The sequence below is a fragment of the Eschscholzia californica genome, unplaced genomic scaffold, assembly GCF_041429995.1.
Source record: "Eschscholzia californica isolate CP2 unplaced genomic scaffold, dmEscCali1.0.p SCAF_2, whole genome shotgun sequence".
In the NCBI taxonomy this organism is placed as follows: Eukaryota; Viridiplantae; Streptophyta; class Magnoliopsida; order Ranunculales; family Papaveraceae; genus Eschscholzia; species Eschscholzia californica.
In genome coordinates this window covers 31605097-31624892 of record NW_028238309.1, presented here as the reverse complement: position 1 = coordinate 31624892, position 19796 = coordinate 31605097, and the positions used below count along the sequence as shown (strand labels likewise).

Genomic DNA, 19796 nt, shown 5'->3' with positions numbered 1-19796 from the left:
CTTACAATGGCCCAATCTTAAGCAGAAATACTTAGCTCTGTTTTGTGGCATAACGCTGATACAGGGATTCCTTTCTACACTCTTGGTAACCTTCCCTTACAAGGTGGAGAGTGTTTGTCTTTTTTTTTCACATGTGAACTAAATTGCCCCCTTGTCTATTTCCACATAAGCAATGCCGTCACAGTAGGAGGTCTCTATCAATTTTTTGTGGAAATCAAATTGTGATCTAATATAAAGATGAAGAGCATTTATTTCACTCATGGTTTTTTGTTTGTTAAAACTATAATATCATCAAGTAATGGGAGTTTTATTGCTGTACATGTCAGAAAGAAAATTGGGAATGTACTTCCAGAATTCATTTATATTAGTTGTCCTCGACCATTTCGTCAATTTGTTTGCTGGGTTGTTCTGAGTTCGAGCGATACGTGTAAATTGGATGTTATTAAACTTCTTGCAGAGTTTCCTGATTAGCTGGATATGTTTCATTGATTGCCACTGGATATAGTGTCTGTGGTTTTGCTGATGTGAATGAGATTGAGGTTGTCACTTTCAATAATAATAGACTGGTATATTTGCGTTCCTCCGCCCACATTATTCCTTTTAGAATAGCTTGTGCTTCACTTTCCTCACTTTTTCGTGCACGCGCCGTCTGAACTTTAGCTTCAATAAATTTGGACTGATGGTCAGGAATGATGAGACTGGTCCAATACTAGTATCGATATCTCTAAAAGAAGTATCTAAGTTAATTTTTAGAAAAGGTAAGCTAGGGGTTGCCATGTACCCGTAGGTTTTTGCTGAAGTCTTTTTCTGTCGATATTAATTCGAAGAAATATCTTGATTTGTCTTAGGCTTGTTGTGATAGAGTTGGTGACATGCTGAAAGCAGTGGTCGCATCTAACCTTCCATATGTGCGATAATATGGATACTAAGTGGATATTCATAGACGTGTGGCTAGTTTCTTGAGAGTCTTTCCAAGAAAAAAATCCATACAGAGATGGAGGAAACTTCACTTCGTAGACGTGTGGCTAGTTTCTGCAATGGGATAATGAAGCAGAGCATCTTCCATACATTCAATCTCATTACAGTTGGGACAGGTAAATTGATTTTCTATGTACTTTCCAATTTGCTGTCTAACGGGAAGATCTCCCGTGCAACATTTCTAAAGGAAGAGGAGAATACGTGGAATGGTAGATATGGATTAGATGAAAGACCAGTTAGGGAAAAGCGAGGGTTGCGGATTATGAGTTAAGCTTAGATGTTGATACATGGATTTTACATTGAATTGGCCAGAAGGGGTTAAAGTCCGCTTCAGTTGGTCCGGAACGTTGTTATTGAGAGGAATCGCTTTAATCAGTTTACAAGTGGTACCATCAAAGTTGGTTGCAAGAATCTCATTACACCATTGATTGTTATGAATCAGTTGGGAAACCGTAGTGAGGTTGGATCCATTTATGTTAGTTTGAGTAACTTGGGTGCCCGGGATCCAGTGGTCAGTCCAAATATAATTTGAGAGCCATACACTCCCCATGTAGTGAAGTTTGTGATAATGTCATAGTGTTTCCTTATCAGTTTCCATATCCATGAGTGAGCTGCTTTGGCAGGGCCCGGTGTCACGAACCGTTAGGTCGACCCGGCATAATACTCTCAAAACACACGGGCAGATAGTGCGGATGACTACTATGCGGCACTATGCACTCCTTCTTAGTAGATAGCCAGTGCTGATGTCGAAAATTGGCCTCCCGTTAAATAACATGAAAAAGAGAGTTGATGCATGACAGCCTCCGTTATGATGGTATATTTTGTTGTGAGAGGAGAGATTCCTCTGTTCAGCCCTGGTTCTCTGCTCTGATTCTCTATTCCAGCTCCTCGCTCCAATTCCTCGCTCCTTGCTCATGTTCGCCTGTTCCCGAGGGGGGAAAAACCTACAAAGGGTTCAAAAACCGCTCCGACGCTCAAGACAGTCAGGGTGTTCTTTGCAGTAAAAGAATGAATATTGATCGATCCTTTTGGGGGGCGAGTTATGGGAACTATGAGTATTGGGTGATCTTTTCGTGGTGAAGAGATCGTGTCCTGAAAAGGACGATGTGGGGGGCCTTTTATAGGCGAAGTTAGGCCGACTGTAATTTGTGGCGGTTGCCGTCAAACCGTAAGGGAAGTTTCCTCTTTAAATCTAGGGTTTCTCTTTGAGTCTATCCCGGATCTTTGATAAACGAAAGTTCCTAAATTCAAGGATACTTTGTATATATCTTGTCGGAGTGATAGACTTTAAAGGAGAAGTTTCCTCCTTCAGATACGTAGAGTTCAATCGGGCTTAAACACTTCAAGATATGCGGCCGACTGAGATCTTTTTAGAATGTTCGGGATTAAGTCTTTAGGTCGCGCAGCGCTGATATCTCCTTAGTTCTTGGCGTAAGATAGGACGAACCTGTGGAGACCCCCTTTTTCCTTTTGAGACCCCAGGGCTGATCTATCCACGTCAAGGGCATTTTGTGCAGAGCTGGTTTCTTCCGGCCGACCTCCTAGTTAGGGAAAAATGTGGTGGACCATTAGGTATTTAGTTGTTCTGCTGCCTTAAGCTGAGTCGATCCAAGAGACTTCAGGTCTGATCTTGACTCTTCAGACGTTAGTCAACGTCTTGGACATTTTGTGCATCATCATGAGTCCCGCCACTCCTTAGTTGAAAGTAAAGAGACTAAGAAGTAGAAGTAACTCGTGTGTTTCTATTTGAAGACCTGAAGTCGAGAGTAATACCTGTCCTAGAGCTGTTTCGTGAAACTCTTTGGGTCTTACCTAGACCGGGGCTGTTTCGTAGTGCTCGGTCTCTTTGTTGATATTCCAGAGCTGATTGCTATCTGCTAAGTGGAGATCCTTTCTCATTAAGCGTTGTTTTTGTCAGAGTCATCCTAGCCGTGTTTTGTCTTGACATGTGGTTTGTTCTCCCAAGACACGTCTCGACTTCTGCTTAAGTATTTAATCTTTTCCATGCGTGATTTTGTGACGTCATAGATTTCATCCTCTGATCATGCGCTTTCAGCGTTGATCTTTTTGGTTACTGCACACGGCAGTTCGCTCCTTCATGCGAGGACGCGTGGAGTCTTGCTATTGGGGGATAGGATGCGTTACCTTGAATTCCGCTATTATTCTATCAGACCTGATCGATCTCGAGCCGTGTTTATCCCTTGGTCATCATTCCTTTGTGTGTTCCCGAGATACGTTTGGTCTTTGTCTTTAATGACCGTTGTTTGTTTTCAAGAAGTCCCTTGGTTATCTTCTTCCACTATAATTAACTTGCTTTTGTTCTCTAATTCCTTATCACCAAAAGTTTGAGAGGGAATTTAAGAGAGCCCCTCTTCTGACGTTGTCTTCTGATTTTTCCTGTTTCTGCGAAAGATCTGAGATGCGGCCTCTGTTTGAGTTCATACAAGATCGCCTGCTTGAGGAGTGTTTCTTCATAATGACCGTGGTAAAAGTTGGGGTTCTTCATAATGGTCGCGGTAACCTCACGAGCCGTTTTGTTTGAACCCGAAGGGGGGTAAGGATTGCCAGTACTACCTCCAGCTTAGGTGCTCAGGACAAGGTGATGACGGTAGGAGGGTTCGTTTGTCCTTGGTTGTCTTCTTGCCTTGACTGCATCTCTGAATGGTGGTTCCTGTCAGCCTTTCCACTTTTCTTCTCTCAAACTCTTTGACGGCTCTTCTGTCGTCGCTCATGTTTTTGGGTCTGTTTTCCTTTCCCTCGACGATTAAGGGTGTTCCTGCAATTTCTTCTGTAATAGGTCCTTCTTATGAATTAATAAAGAATTACCTTTTTCATTTATACTTTTGTGCTTCTCTTTATCTTCCACGTTTGAGTTTGTTGGTTCCCCATTTTTTAATTGTGACTTCTCGCCGCGACTCTTCGTTGATCACGCTCCTCTTATTGCGGCTCCTTTGCCTTATGAATAACCATGGAGATTCGAACGACTCTTATATATTTCACCGTGTCTCTTCTAACAGTTAGCGGAACTCTCCCTCGTAGTGACGTGAGGGTTGCTTTCACATGGTTCTGAGCTATAACGATTTTTCCATCGACCATTTTTGCGTGACCGATGAAGGTTTAGTCAATGTTCTTCGTCCTCAGGATCTGCTGAACGAGTTTATCTAGGCCCCTTTATCCTTTAGTCTATTCTCTGACCGGTACCACAAGTACGTCTGAACCAGCTCTCTTTTCTGCCGTGGGGTTCCTAGTTCGTCGTTGTGGAGGTGGTCGTCTTCTGGCTGTCGTGATCAGAGTCTCGGTTGATGTCGGCGGTCCTCCTGCTTCTCCTTCTTCCCCCTTTGATGCATAGCGGCGGGCAACCCATGCTTTCCTGCTTTTTTTTTTTGTATATATATGTACACAAAGCCAGTGGTTAATGTAATTAGTCCTACACTTACTAATGCAATTTCCTAAACTTACTACGCATGTTTCGAATGATTGCTTCTGCAAAATTTAAAGAAAGTAGGCTTAATCTATCTTGCTCTAATCTTACTATTTCCTTCTGCAAAATGTATGGCCCAAAATACGTCACCAGGAGTGCCCCAAGAAATTCACGATTAATGGGCTTACTCGGTGACCAAACCCATGAACTAATGGCTAATGGGCCCGACCCATTTATCTTCGGGCACCCCGAAGCAATGCCAAAGTAACAAAGCACTTTCAGCCCTGGAGGAAGAAGTCCGCCCTCGCCTTCTCACTAGGCTGAAATATGTAAGCACTTCCAGCCCTGAAAGAAGAGGTCTGCCCTCGCCTCCTCAGCAACCTAAGTACGAAAGCACATCCAGCTCTAGATAAAGGGGTCCGCCCTCAAATCCTTAATGGACATCCTGCCGTATATTCGTTGGAGAGACGTTACAGTCATTCAAGATGATAACATCCCATATATATCCGTTAGGGGGTTACAGAATCCATATTAATGGTGACAACTCATGCGTTACCACCACTAAAGATGACAAATCATCACCGAGTAGCAGTCGACCGATGACTCTATAAAAGGACCAAGAAGAAGATGATACCGATCATCTGACTCCAGGCATACATACCGAGTACTAGCTCAACATCATCATCGAATTCCCGATTAAAACACTCGATCATCTGACAACAAAGGAAGGTCGACCATTACTTCCTCTCTCTCTTGAGCGACCAGACAACCAAGGAAGGTCAACCATTATTTTTTCTCTCTCTTGGCGACCAGACAACCAAGGAAGGCCGACCATTACTTTCTCTCTCTTGGGCGACCTGACAAACAAGGAAGGGCGACCTACCATTATCTCTCCTGGCGAATAAAGTAAGCAGGCTACTTTATCTTTCCAGGAGGTCAGGCTTTCCTTATCTCACCCACGTAAATATTTACAAGGTCAGGTCCTTAAAGCTTTCCACTTATTTACGATACATACCCCTGGATAAGGCAAACCACTCCAGGGCTGCTTCACTCAAGGACAGACATCATAGGCTGTCATTTTCTCTCACCAATCAAGTCAGTCATCCGTAGAGAGCGAGCTCCGACCACTCTACGAGCCGTGCTTAAGCTCCGACCATTATCCAACCAACGGTAATATTTCCAAGGATATCACTCACGCTTCGACTACTTCTCTTGCAAGGTCACTGACCTGACCGTCGGAGCCCCCTTAGGCCGGCACCATCCCGGTGTCCCCTAAGACCTCACGGTCACGTGTGTTGTTGTCTCTTTTTTCACAGGTTGAGCCCAAAGACGTCGTCGGTGCCCGCAAAAATTATCAACAGCTGGAGGTTCAACTTCCGATCAACGACCCGGTCCAGCTGACTTCTTGACCCGCAATTTCCTACCCTCACAGTTTGGCGCTAGGAGGGGCCCAACTACTAAGTACTGAGCTTACCCCAATGGCACAAGAGATCACTAACACTCCACTCGACGTAGCATCCCAACTTGCAGTGCTAACAGCTTAAATGCAAGATAACACGCAACGATACAGATCTTTGGAAGAGGAGAACATCTTGGTCAGAGCCGAGAATTAATTATTGCAGGAAAAAATCACAGAGCTGTCTGTAGCCGTACCACCTCGAAGGCCAGTTACCCCTAGGCAGACAGAGCTGAATCCCGAAGAACGGGCTGAAGGGACCACTGAAGCAGCAGAAAGCATGGCGACCCAACCAATCCTTCGCTCAACAGCTCGGGAGCAGTCAACCAGGACAGAAGTAGGCGGTACCTCAAGCCGACCAGTAACTCAACCAGACTGGATGACAACCAACGCCTAACAATGCAGACCACGGCTGCACCTCACTCCTCTGCTCTTCCTCACTTACTTACTGTACCTATGTTGCAGGCTAACGGGACTTACATCCCTACACACCCGTACTCCCCTAGAGATAATTCTCTAGAGCAGAGCTTGGCTAAAAGACTAGCAGACCTAGAGGCCTTACTTACACGCATACCCGGGGTTCCGACTCCATTTAAAAAGAGTCTGCCCCAAAGTTATGCTGACTCACCATTTGTAGATGCCATAGCTCTTGTCGAAATGCCCAGGATGTTTTGCTTCCTAAATATAAAGATGTACGATGGTACGTCTGACCCAGCTGACCACATTGCATCTTACAAGCAACTTATGTTTACAGCTGCTATACCAAGAGACCTAAGAGAGGCCTGCATGTGTAAGAGCTTCGGCTCAAGCCTTGTTGGCCCAGCCCTCCAGTGGTACACAAATCTTCCTAACAATCGTATCTCGTCTTTCGCACAACTAACTGATACATTTGTTGAGCAGTTCGCCAGTAGCAAGAAGATAGAAAAGTTGTCTGGCGACTTATATAGAATATAACAAAGGAGAGGCGAACCTCTTAGAGAGTACGTGGGAAGCTTCAACAGGGAAAAAGTGTCCATCCCATAGTGCAACACCGAGACTGTTGTGGATGCCTTCAGGAAGGGGCTCTTACATGACGGAGAGTTGTACAAAGAGTTTACCAAGTTCAACTGTACAACCCCTGATAACGTACTATTCAGAGCTTGGTTGGAGATCAGGTGGGAAGAAGACAAAACCCACCGAAACAAAGGGTATCCCTTGGACGACCAATCTAGCGATCGACGATCCAGGGGACCCGATCGCATGCCGCAACACAGAGGCAACAGAGACCCATACCCAGCAAGGCGTCCAAACGACCTGACGAAAATATCCATGCTCCTCCCATGGCTAGACTTCCAGAGTACAACCTCAATGTTGAACCCAGCGAAGTAATAGCCGTAATGAAAGGTATGGGCAACACCGTGAGATGGCCAGATAAGATCAAAACTCCATGCGACAAAAGGGACAACTCCAAGTGGTGTGAGTTTCATTCAGATCATGGACAAACTACTAGAGATTGTATAGCCCTGCAATTTGAGGTAGCAGAGCTCCTAAAAAGAGGGCACCTCACGAACCTACTAACAGACAAAGGGAAGCCGACGCTAGCACTTAGGGAAGAACAAATGAAGGAGCCAGAGCTGCCAATCCCAACAAGGACATGCTCGATGATCACTAGAGGTTCGGAAGTAAGCGGAGTCAGCCATTCAGCTGCCAAGAGGAGCGCAAGGATAGCTCATAGCCCTGCAACACACTCAATTGATGCTCCATCACTTGCTTGTACTGATCAGATCATCAGCTTCGATGGCAACGAAGTCACAAGGCTCGTCAACCCTCACCATGACGCTCTTGTCCTATCTCTTACAATTGCTAACGTTCTGGTAAAAAGAATTTTATTTGATAATGGATCATCTGCTAATGTACTATTTCTACATGCTTTACAAGGTATGGGCTTAGACGAGACAAGCATAGGTCGTCGATCGACTGTACTCATTGGCTTTAGTGGTGAACAGAAGCAGACCTTGGGGGAAGTATCTCTACCTGTCTATGCTGGAGGACTGAACTAGCCAACCACATTTGTCATGCTGGACTGCCCATCTACATACAACTTGATTCTAGGTAGGCCATGGATACACGCTATGCGAGCAGTACCGTCGACATTTCACCAGGTAGTTCGATTCCCTACACCTTGAGGAGTCAGGGAGATTACAGGAGACCTAGGGGCCTCTCGTAATTGTTATAAGAATACAATGAAATCTCCCAAGAACCCTTTATAGCAATTACACACTAAGCAATCACATAGTGCTGACCCTAACCAACCTAGCATAGAGGAGATGGATGAGGTACAAATCCATCCAGTCTACCTAGACCATAAAGTACAGGTAGGGTCTAGCTTAAGTCCTTTTTTTAGAAAAAGTTGATAGACTTCCTCACTACACAACACGACTGTTTTGCTTGGTCACATGCCTACATGACAGGCATAGACCCGTCCATTACAACACACAGACATAGGGTCTGTCAGGGAAGTCCATTACCCTGACTGGTTAGCCAATGGGGTGGTCGTAAAGAAGAAGAATGGGAAATGGAGGGTGTGCATCGACTTCACTGATCTGAACAAGGCATGCCCAAAAGATTCATTCCCTTTACCTCACATAGATATGCTAGTAGATGCAACTGCTGGCCATGAGCTTCTCAGGTTCATGGATGCCTTCTCGGGGTACAATCAAATTCTTATGCACCCCGAGGATCCAAAAAAACCCTCTTTCATAACAGAGAGGGGTATTTTTTGTTATAAAGTTATGCCATTCGGACTAAAGAATGCAGGGGCTACTTATTAAAGATTGGTGAACAAGATGTTTGCCAACATGCTTGGCGACACAATGGAGGTATATATAGATGATATGCTGGTCAAATCCTTGGAAGCTGCACAACACATCAACCACTTGCAGCAGGCCTATGAGGTCCTAAAAAGGTACAACATGAAATTAAATCCAAACAAATGTTCATTTGGTGTATTTTCAGGGAAGTTCCTAGGGTATGTAGTCACATACAGGGGGATCGAGGCAAATCTGGACCAGATACAGTCGGTAATAAACATCCCTTCTCCCAAGTGTGTGAAAGATGTGGAAAAGTTGGCGGGAAGAGTAGCGGCCCTGAGCCGGTTCATCTCTCGGTCATCCGAGAAATGTCACCTCTTCTTTGCTACTCTGGAGAAACCCGAGAACTTCAATTGGACACCAGCGTGCGAGAACGCACTTCAACAACTAAAGCAGTACCTTACTTCACCTCCATTGCTTTCAAAACCTAAGTCAGTTGAGCACCTTTACATTTATTTAGCAGTATTTGAAACAACTGTCAGTGCTGTCTTGGTAAGAGTAGAGGACGGTAAGCAACTCCCAGTTTACTACGTCAGCAAGTCTTTACTCGATGCCGAGACTCGGTACTGTCAACTAGAAAAGCTGGCATTAGCTCTGGTGACAGCCGCTAGAAAGTTGAGACCGTACTTCCAATGCCATTCTATTGTGGTCGTCACTGCCTTCCCGATGAAGAATGTCTTGCACAAGCCAGACATGTCTGGACACTTGACTAAGTGGGTTGTCGAACTCACTGAGCACGACATCACGTACCAACCAAGGACGGCGATCAAATCCGAGGTATTACCTGACTTCATTGCCGATTTTACTCCTGACTCTCTAGCGCAGGCCCAAAAAGAATAGCTCTGCCTCACTGAGCCAGACCCTCAAAAGTGGACTTTGTCCGTGGATGGTTCAAGTAATATGAACAGAGCTGGTCTTGGTGTCATACTGACCTCCCCACAGGGGGAGATAGTCTAGCAAGCAATTAGGTGTGAATTTAAGGCAACTAACAATGAGGCAGAGTACGAAGCTTTGATTGCAGGTCTGACCTTGGCTAAAGACTTGGGGATCCAAAACCTTGATGTAAGGTCCGACTCCCAGTTGGTGGTCAACCAACTTCAAGGTACGTATCAAGTTAAAGATGGCCGGATGACATCCTACTTGGACCATGTCAAGGAAATACAAAAATATTTCCACGAGATAAAGTATGAGCAGGTACCCAGAGCTGAAAATGGGCATGCAGATGCTTTGGCAAACCTTGGCTCATCCATACAGACCAAGATAGCTCAGGACATACCCCTGATCTTGCTCCAATGGCCCGCCGTTTGGAAGAGCCCGCAACCAGAAGTAGCAGCTACAGACATAGCCGACACTTGGATGACACCTGTCATAAAGTACCTGACAAATGACGAACTTCCTTGGGACAAGAACGAAACCAGAAAATTAAAGACAAGAGCAGCTCGATTTTACATAGTTGACGGTCAATTACTCAGGAGATCTTACTCAGGCCCTTACCTCAAATGCATCACTCCAGATGAAAGTAAGTATGTTTTAAAAGAATTACACGAGGGAGAATGTGGCAACCATTCTGGCAGTCGTAGCTTAGCCAATAGGGCTCTGACTGTCGGCTATTACTGGCCAACCATGAGGGCTGATTCAATCGATCATGCCAAACGATGTGACAAATGCCAAAGGTTCGCTTAAACTTCTCACCTCCTTCCAGAAAAATTAAATTCCATACTATCACCTTGGCCTTTCATGAAATGGGGCATGGACATAGTGGGGAAACTTCCCACTGCCGTAGGCCAACGGGTATACATGTTGGCCATGACCGACTATTTTTCCAAGTGGATCGAAGCGGAGGCCTACCACCAAATAAAAGACAAAGAGGCCATGAGTTTTGTGTGGAAGTATATAATTTGCAGGTTTGGAGTACCTAAGGAGATAGTCACCGACAATGGATCTCAATTCAGTAGCTCCGCCTTCCAAGTCTTTTGCAAAGACTGGGGTATAAAGCTTAGCTTCTCAACCCCAAGGTATCCCCAAGCCAACGGCCAGGCCGAATCCTCTAACAAAACTATCATGAATTCTTTAAAAAAGAAACTTAAAAAAGCTAAAGGAGCGTGGGCAGATCAACTACCGGCAGTACTGTGGGCTTATCGAACAACTGTGCGGACGCCAACAGGTGAAACAGGAGTCCCTACCGCACGGTACCAACAGACCGAAGAAGAAAGCAATTGGGTCGAGATTAACCACAACCTTGACACGATTGACGAGCTAAGAGACAGAGCGGCCATTAGAAACACCGTCTACCAACAGAGAGCAGCCTCTCACTATAACAAAAATGTCCGAATCAAATCCTTCAAAGTTGGGGATTGGGTACTTCGAAAGGTCTTTCAGAATACCAAGCAAAAAGGAGCAGGCAAGCTAGCTCCCACTTGAGAAGGCCCTTATCTCATCACCCAAATAGTGGGCCAAGGAACATACAAGCTCCGCTCACAAGAAGGTCTCGACATCAACAACTGTTGGAATGCAAGACACTTAAAACGGTACTATTTCTAACCCAATTCCACTAAGTTGTCGTTTGTCTTTTATATCACCTACTAACTTCGGCGTCGGAGGGTCGATGGCTATGCCATCGACCTCCCCCAACTGAGGTGTGTGCAGACAAACCAAACTTCAACTTGGGGACAAACGGAAGGAAACAACGACTTCCTGGCAAAAGTCGACGACATCACTTTATCTCTTCAAGAGACAAACAAGGATAAAGTACAACTCCGCATCTACCCTACTTGAAGACAACCAACTCTGCAAGCCAGCTCCGCACTGCTTCAGACCCTAACTCTGCCCAAAGTCAGCCCGACTCTACAAGCCAGCTTCGCACTGCTTAAGACTTCAGTTCTACTCGCGTCAGCACATGCAAAAGTGTTGTTGAGAAACGATATTTATTAAAACGACACTGCTCGTATCACATGCATATTTCTCTTGTAATACAACATTATTTCAAATACAATGATGTTCCAATTTAAGTCATATTTTTGTCTATGCAAAGTAGACTAAGGGCTTCAACGCCACGAAACTTAGTCTAACCCTAGACTTTCTCAAGCTCTAAGCTCAGACTAGGGGGACAAAATGGACAGTCATCCTCCACGGATTTCAAATGTGTTACGACACTCAGCATATGCTGACTCGAGTATTCAAACAAGGCAAGCCAGGCTTTGCCAAAATAATCCATGCTTTGGCCACGCCAAACACAATGCAGTAATAATATAAACTATCTGTAAAGGGTAATACCCTTACCCTTACGGATAAAAGAGGCAAATAATATATCTATAAAGGGTAATACCCTTACCCTTACGGATAAAAGAGGCAAATAATATATCTATAAAGGGTAATACCCTTACCCTTATAGGTATGAGGCATTCATCGGCGGAGCTACACCCAGGCATAACAGGTAAGTCCACATCAAGAGCACTCGACAAACCCACCTTGCCTTGGAATGAAAAGCTTGCCCATGCTTCGATCGACACACCAGCTCCACCTCGTTAAAAGTCTACGATCAAATGCACTCGGCGTTTGAGCCTTCCCTTGATCTGTAGCCCTGCTTTGCAAGCCTTCTTTGATTACAACAGGCTTAATTAAAAGTCTACGGTCGATAAGCACTCGGCTTTTAAGCCATGCCTCGGTCAGTAGCCCTACTCTACAATCCTGCCTCGATTTGAGTAGCTTTCATTAAGTCTGCGTCAAGTGCACTCGGCATATAAGCCTTGCCTTGATTGATAACCCTGCATCGCGTGTCTCGCCAAGAGCACTAGGTCCGCCTCGCCAGGAGCTCCGGATCTGCCTCATTAAAAAATTTAAGTCAGGACTACAGGCAGACACCCTGCCTTGATCGGTAGTCCTACCCTCCTGTCAAGTGCATATAAGCCTTGCCTTGGCCACATCACAACGTGCCTCGACAAGAACACTAAGTCCGCCTCGCCAGGAGCCCCAGGCCTGCCTCATAAAAAAACCTTACGTAAAACCACCTGACAACGCCTTGTCTCGGTTGATACCTATCATATGAGCCCGCCTCACAAAAATACCTTTGTGAAGACTACATGGCCCAAACTTTGCCTTGATCAATAGTCTCGCCATTTTAATGAGTCTGCCTCATTAAAATTTTACTTCCTCATGAGCCTGGATATGAATCCTGCTTCATGAGCCTGCCTCATTAAATAGTATATGTCAGGACTACCCGGTAAATACCTTGCCTGGATATGTAGTCCTGCCTCATGAGCCTGGCTCATTAAAAAGTATATGACTACCCGGTAAATACCTTGCCTGGATATGTAGTCCTGCCTCATCGGCCTGCCTCATGAGTCCCGCCTCACGAGCCCGCCTCGATTAAAAAGAAAAAAATCACAGACACCCGACAAATCTACAAAGTAACCAGTATTTACTGTGTCGGTCCTACCACCAAACTGTCCGTCCACAAAGCAATGTTCCTCATTGAATGATCTTAGTACTACTAACATCCCGGATACACCCGAACTAATATGGTATGCACTTCCCTTTTCTTCTTTAAATATACGTATGTAACTAAAAATTATATGTACGCCTATATTATACATATACATTCACATATAGGTTACATGTATATATATACATATAACAAATATACATGCACACAATATGCACATATAGTATATGTGGCATACATGATACATATGTCAACATACATATATGTATTTAATATATATGTAGGTAGGTACAATACACATATATATACTATTATATATGTGGAAGAGGGTAGGGAGATGACAAGCAACCTGACATTGTCAGGATGCTTGCCTCTTCTACCCGCACAATGCATCACGGGTGTGTTAGGACGAGCGAACTGACAATGTCAGTTTGCTCGCCCGTTGGGACCCCGCTCAATACACATGAGAGTTCTTCTTTAGGCCCACTGATGCATGCTCAAGAAACACCACGACTGCCTGTTGCTCGGGGCGCCCTCCTGGTAACCATGAAAATTTAAGTTTTAAATCAATCGATTTTTCACGAACATATTTCTCGATATTGTTACAACAACAAATTTTGGTTAGCTTGTGCTTGTTTTGTAAGTACACCCACTACGAGTTTATGTTAAACCACAATTATGGTTATCAAAATTATGTTTGTCAGTTGACACACGTTTTAGTGATCGAAAACTCTACATTTTGTCACTTTGTTTCGTATAGATAATTTTATTGTCTAACCATTAATTTTAATTTTGTAAATTTATCCCTTGGAATAATTTTCTCCGGGAATTCTACAAAAGTTATTGGATCAGTCCGACATTGACTTATTAAACTATAAGCACCAAGTCATACTGATTGAACGCGACACATCTCGCGGACAAGTCCCCACGGGACACAGACTGTGCTACGTAGGCAGCAAAACCGAACTACGGATTGGCCATATAACTTTGAACTACTAAGTTTCCGCACTCCGTCAACTTAGAGAGTGGGGGACAAATTGTATGGGCCAAAATACGTTACCAGGAGTGCCCCAAGAAATTCACGATTAACGGGCTTACTCGGTGACCAAGCCCATGAACTAATGGCTAATGGGCCCGACCCATTTATCTTCGGGCACCCCGAAGCAACGCCAAAGTAACAAAGCACTTTCAGCCCTGGAGGAAGAAGTCCGCCCTCACCTCCTCACTAGGCTAAATATGTAAGCACTTCCAGCCCTGGAAGGAGAGGTCTGCCCTCGCCCCCTCAGCAACCTAAGTACGAAAGCTCATCCAGCTCTGGATAAAGGGGTCCGCCCTCAAATCCTCAATGGACCTCCTGCCGTATATTCGTTGGAGAGACGTTACAGTCATTCAAGATGACAACATCCCATATATATCCGTTAGGGGGTTACAGAATCCATATTAATGGTGACAACTCATGCGTTACCACCACTAAAGATGACAACTCATCACCGAGTAGTAGTCGATCGAGGACTCTATAAAAGGACCAAGAAGAAGATGATACCGATCATCTGACTCCAGGCATACATACGGAGTACTAGCTCAACATCATCATCGAATTCCCGATTAAAACACTCGATCATCTGACAACCACGGAAGGTCGACCATTACTTCCTCTCTCTCTTGGGTGACAAGACAACCAAGGAAGGTCGACCATTATTTTCTCTCTCTCCTGGGCGACCAGACAACCAAGGAAGGCCGACGTTTACTTTCTCTCTCTTGGGCGACCTGACAACCAAGGAAGGGCGACCTACTATTATCTCTCCTGACGAATAAAGTAGGCAGGCTACTTTATCTTTCTAGGAGATCAGGCTTTTCTTATCTCACCCACGTGAATATTTACAAGGTCAGGTCCTTAAAGCTTCTCACTTATTTACGATACATACCCCTGGATAAGGCAAACCACTCCAGAGCTGCTTTACTCATGGACAGACATCACAGGTTGTCATCTTCTCTCACCAATCAAGTCATTCATCCGTAGAGAGGGAGCTCCAGCCACTCTACCAGCGTGCCTAAGCTCCGACCATTATCCAACCAACGGTAATATTTCCAAGGATATCACTTACGCCTCGACTACTTCTCTTGCAAGCTCAATGACTTGACCGTCGGAGCCCCCTTAGGCCGGCACCATCCCGATGTCCCCTAAGACCTAACGGTCACGTGTGTTGTTGTCTCTTTTGTCACAGGTTGAGCCCAAAGACGTCGTCGGTGCCCGCAAAAATTATTAACAGGTGGAGGTTCGACGTTCAGTCAACGACCCGGTCCAGCTGACTTCTTGACCCGCGATTTCCTACCCTCACACAAAATAGAACCCAAATTAGCATGGCTCTGTAAATCATGACGATTTCCGAGCCTATTTTTGCCCCTGATCGTGGCTATTGCTCCCAGGGCTGGCTTTTATTAATCTGATTAAACTGTTTAGCTAAAATTCCTCCTTGGACCCCCTGGTCGTTGCTTCCGCTACGAGGGCTGGTTTCGTTGGCTTTAGCTCAACTAGTTTAGCTAGGACTTCTCCTTAGACCCCTGGTCGTTGCTTTCGCTACCAGGGTTGGTTTCGTTGGCTTGAGCACAACTAGTTTAGTTAGGACTTCTCCTTAGACCCCTGGTCGTTGCTTTCGCTACCAAGTCTAGTATCGTTGGCTTGAGCACAACTAGTTTAGCCAGGACTACTCCTTAGACCCCTGGTCGTTGCTTTCGCTACCAGGGATGGTTTCGTTGACTTGAGCATAACTAGTTTTCGCCGGGACTCTTCCCGTACCTCTGGTCGTAGCTTGGGCTACCAGAGCTGTTTTGTCTGCTTTCGCCTGACAAGCTTCACAAGGACTTCTCTTTATTCCTCCGCTCACCTTCGCAAGGGTTGTAGTTTAACTAGGACTTCTCCTTGGGATCCTCAGTGGGGACCACGTTTTACTCGAGTAAAGATTTTAAGTTTAACTAGGACTTCTCCTCGCGAGGCCTCGGTCGCAACCGTGGCTACCGGAGCTACCTCATTTGCCGGCTTGAGCCGATCAGTTTGACTAGAACTTCTCCTTGGGACCTTAGTGAAGGGTCAGTTTTACTCGAGTAAAGTTTCAGTTTAACTAGGACTGCTCCTTAGGGCCCTCGGTCGTTGCCATACCTATCGAGGCTGTCCTGTCCCTGGTCGTGGCTTTCGCTAGCAGGGTTGTTTTTAAATTAGGGCACTTGGTCGCTGCTTTCGCTACAAAGGCTACCTTTTGGGTCCCCTGGTCGTAGCTTTCGCTATCAGGGCTACCTGCTCAATTAGAGCGAGTTTAATTAGGACTCCTCCTTTTATAGCGTCTTTTGCTAAAATATTTTTTTTATTAGATAAAATATGTAGCTAGTAGCACTACTTCTTTTGCCTAATGGCTTTATTTAAAAATAGATTAGAGGTAGTGGTGACCTGATTCTCTCCGCTCTGCATGTCCAGTATGGGGTCACCGTAGAACACTTTGTCTCCTCCAACTGTGATCGGATTGATCGCTTCTTCATCGCAACCCTGGGCAGAAATGAGGTAGCATTCCCTAGCTACCTTTTGGTCTCCTCTGACCGCCCCTATGAGATTCTTTCCCGGAATTGGGAATTTCATCATTAGGTGGTTCATGGAAACTATTGCTCCTTACTCCCTCCGAAAGTTCCTGCCTAGTATGATGTTATAGGCGTACATCTTGTCGACAATGGCAAAGTTTAGCATTATCGCTTCCTTTGATTCTCCTTCGCCGATTAGTACGGGCAGGGTTGCTATTCCGTCTGTTTCGACCTGGTTGTCACCGAACCCTGTCAAGCAAGACTTATAAGATTTGAGGTAGTGCTGACTTACCCCGAGTTTTTAGAAGCATGTCCGACTCATGACTTCCGTCGAGCTTCCTGTATCGACCAGGATGCGTCCTGATGTGGCGTGAAAATGCCACATTTAGGTCACTTAACTTCGATGAGTTAGTTCCTTTTGAGTATTATAAATAATATTTTATGTACTTTTCTTGTTAGGTATCATATTTGGAGATAAATATGTAAATCGGAATAAAGGGAACGAATTGTCACTATCATTTCATGCGCTCAAAACGAGAGAAAAAGATTTCAAGCAAACCAAATTACAAGTGGAGGCAATGGCGAGTCCAATGGTGAAAACGGAAGTCAATTCCGAGTTCGGACGAGGAAGTTGTGAAAGATAGAAGTCAAGGTTTTTTCTTGAAGGCACCCTCCTTTGGTTCTAATTGTAGAGGCTAAATTAAGGCACTCCCTTGGTCTCTAATTCAAAGCCCAACATCTAAGCCCAAGTTCAAGAATACCCAGAGAAGAAGGAAGGTGTAAAGATTTTATGGGCACCCACTTTTGGACCCAAGTCAAAGTAGTCTAAAGACTTAGTCAAGTTGACTAAGTCTAGGGTTTTAATCAAGTTAAACGGGTCTTGGTCATCATCTTCTACAACACACAACAAGGGAATCGAGAGCTAGGGTTTCAAGTTCTTAAGTGTTCTTCATCAAAAGTTTAGAGGATTTGAAGCTTGATAAAGGGTGAGAGAGAGAGGAGGTGTCGGCCAAGCTTTGCCCGACCAAAGCTTGGCCGGCTCGGCCACAAGAGGCACGGGAAACAACAGCTTCATCAACAAAAACGGGACAGCACCCTTAACCTTCTCAAGCAGCTCGGGTTCTTTAATGGAGGGCACGGGACGGGCATAGGAGCAAGCTTTTGGCACTGGACAGCTGCACTTTGCACGGGACAACACTTTATTTAACCGGATCTAGGATTTTTGGCCGGATTTCTTAACCTTCTTTGGCCGGATTTCCTAAACCTTCCGGCCATTATTTTGGCCGGAAAACTTAGGGCTTTTACTCCCCATGCTATTAGCTTGTTTCCCCTTGTGTTTGATTTGGTTTTTGGTTGAAATTTCTTAGAGAGAGAATGTTTGGTGAAGCTTCCATGGTGGAGTTTTCTAAATGAAGAAGATGATTTCTATTACTAAAGAAAACCCTGATTTTGGCTAAGGGGAGATCGACTGCACCTTAACTACTCATTTTTTTCGACGAACCTGGACTCGCACCACATTAGAAAAGGGGGTTTCTCTTATCATTTTCTTTTCATTTATGACTTATTCACCATGTTTAGGTAAATCAAGTGTGTGGATTATGAGATAATGTTTGTGATGAATTTGTGATTATGTTTGATATGAATTGATGTTTTGATTATAAATTGTTCATTTGATTCGATTATCGTTTTGATCGTATTTTCATGTGTTTTGTCATGCACCCCACATAGTTAATAGACGAAACGAAGTATTCGATATCGATAGTGGTCGAAGTCAAATTTCATGTGGCTTGTCATGCACTTCACATAGTTAGACGACTAAACAACACCCCCGATGACTCGGGTTTAACCGATTATGACGTTTGTTTGACTAAGTATGATCTCCGGATATACGTAGTACTCAGAGACATTTATTTTGAGGAGTCGAACATCTATTTTATTTGGAACATTAGATCGGACCGCACCTAATCATAGGTTTATTATTACGGATTCCTGGATTTCGACACCTCTCTCACTTAGTTGTTGCCTCCCGACTCTTGGTCCTCAAACTCTTCTCTCGAATCTCTCTCGCCCGTTCACTTTGATAGTTTAGTTTAGTTTTACTCGTTTTCTTCTTTTGTTGTTTTTTATATCAAAACCCCCCGTTTACCTTTGTTCTTTTTCCGTTTTAGTCTAAGTTGGCTTGTGATACTTAAACCGACGGATAAGACCTTTCGATATCCGAGCTACCCTCCTATCCTTGGGTTTGGGTAACTCAGCCTTTCCTTTTGCTATCAACACCTGCAAGATCTCCTCCCTCCCTTTCATCAGTGGGGTGTAGGTGGCGATGTCAGGTTTGGGCCTCTTGCCTCGCTCTCGATCTCTGGGCGGCCTAGCTTCATCCCGTTCCTTCTTTCGGGGAGGTTCACTCTCGTATGGGATGTTGACCACTTCCTTCATTCGTAGATAATTTTCCTCTCTTCTAATAAACTGTTGCAACCTCTCTATCAGTTCTGCGAGGGTGTCTGGTTCCCTCCCCAAGATATCTCTAATTATGTCGTCCTTTACGAGGCATCTCTGTAAGGCGACAAAGGCGACCTTTGGTTCTAGGTCGGGGACTTGTACCATAAGGTTGCGAAATCTCTGCCAGTAGCTTGCCAGAGCCTCACTTTCTCCTTGTACCATATTGAATAACTCTTCGGTTCCTCTTTTGATGGTGGTGCTTCCCCGGAAGGCTTCGCAGAAGGCCTGGCCGAGTTGATCAAATGACTTGATCGATCCCAGGGCTGGCGCTTGGTACCATGCCTGAGCTAATCCTTTCAGGATAGTGGCGAAGACCACGCACCATATGTTTCGGTTAGTCGTGCATAAGCTCATCATCGCAACGTAGTTGTTGATGAATACCCCCTGGGTCTTCTAGACCGTGATAATGATCCAGCGTGGGACATTTGAAGTTTTTTGGTTTTTCGGACTCCAGTATTTCCCGGCTGAGGGGTGGCTGTCGAATTACCGTCCCCCCTAGAGCTTATCATTCTCTCTTTCTCTTGTCAATTCCACTACCTGATGTAAGAGTACGTCTCAAATAGTAGGGTCGTCCATGCATCCTTC

At 44.9% G+C, this 19796-nt stretch overlaps 2 protein-coding genes across 2 annotated transcripts; both read left to right on the top strand.

Annotated features, from left to right (window-relative positions):
* The first annotated feature begins 7174 nt into the window (after positions 1-7174).
* Positions 7175-7894, top strand: LOC147557413 (uncharacterized). The gene has a single exon (XM_086658853.1). The coding sequence runs from the start codon at positions 7175-7177 to the stop codon at positions 7892-7894; it is 720 nt and encodes a 239-aa protein (XP_086514979.1).
* Positions 7895-9832: 1938 nt separating this feature from the next.
* LOC147557412 (uncharacterized) lies at positions 9833-11125 on the top strand. Its single transcript, XM_086658852.1, has 2 exons — positions 9833-10377; positions 10609-11125. Exons 1-2 carry the CDS (start codon positions 9833-9835, stop codon positions 11123-11125), a joined length of 1062 nt encoding a protein of 353 aa, XP_086514978.1.
* The last annotated feature ends 8671 nt before the right edge of the window (positions 11126-19796 follow it).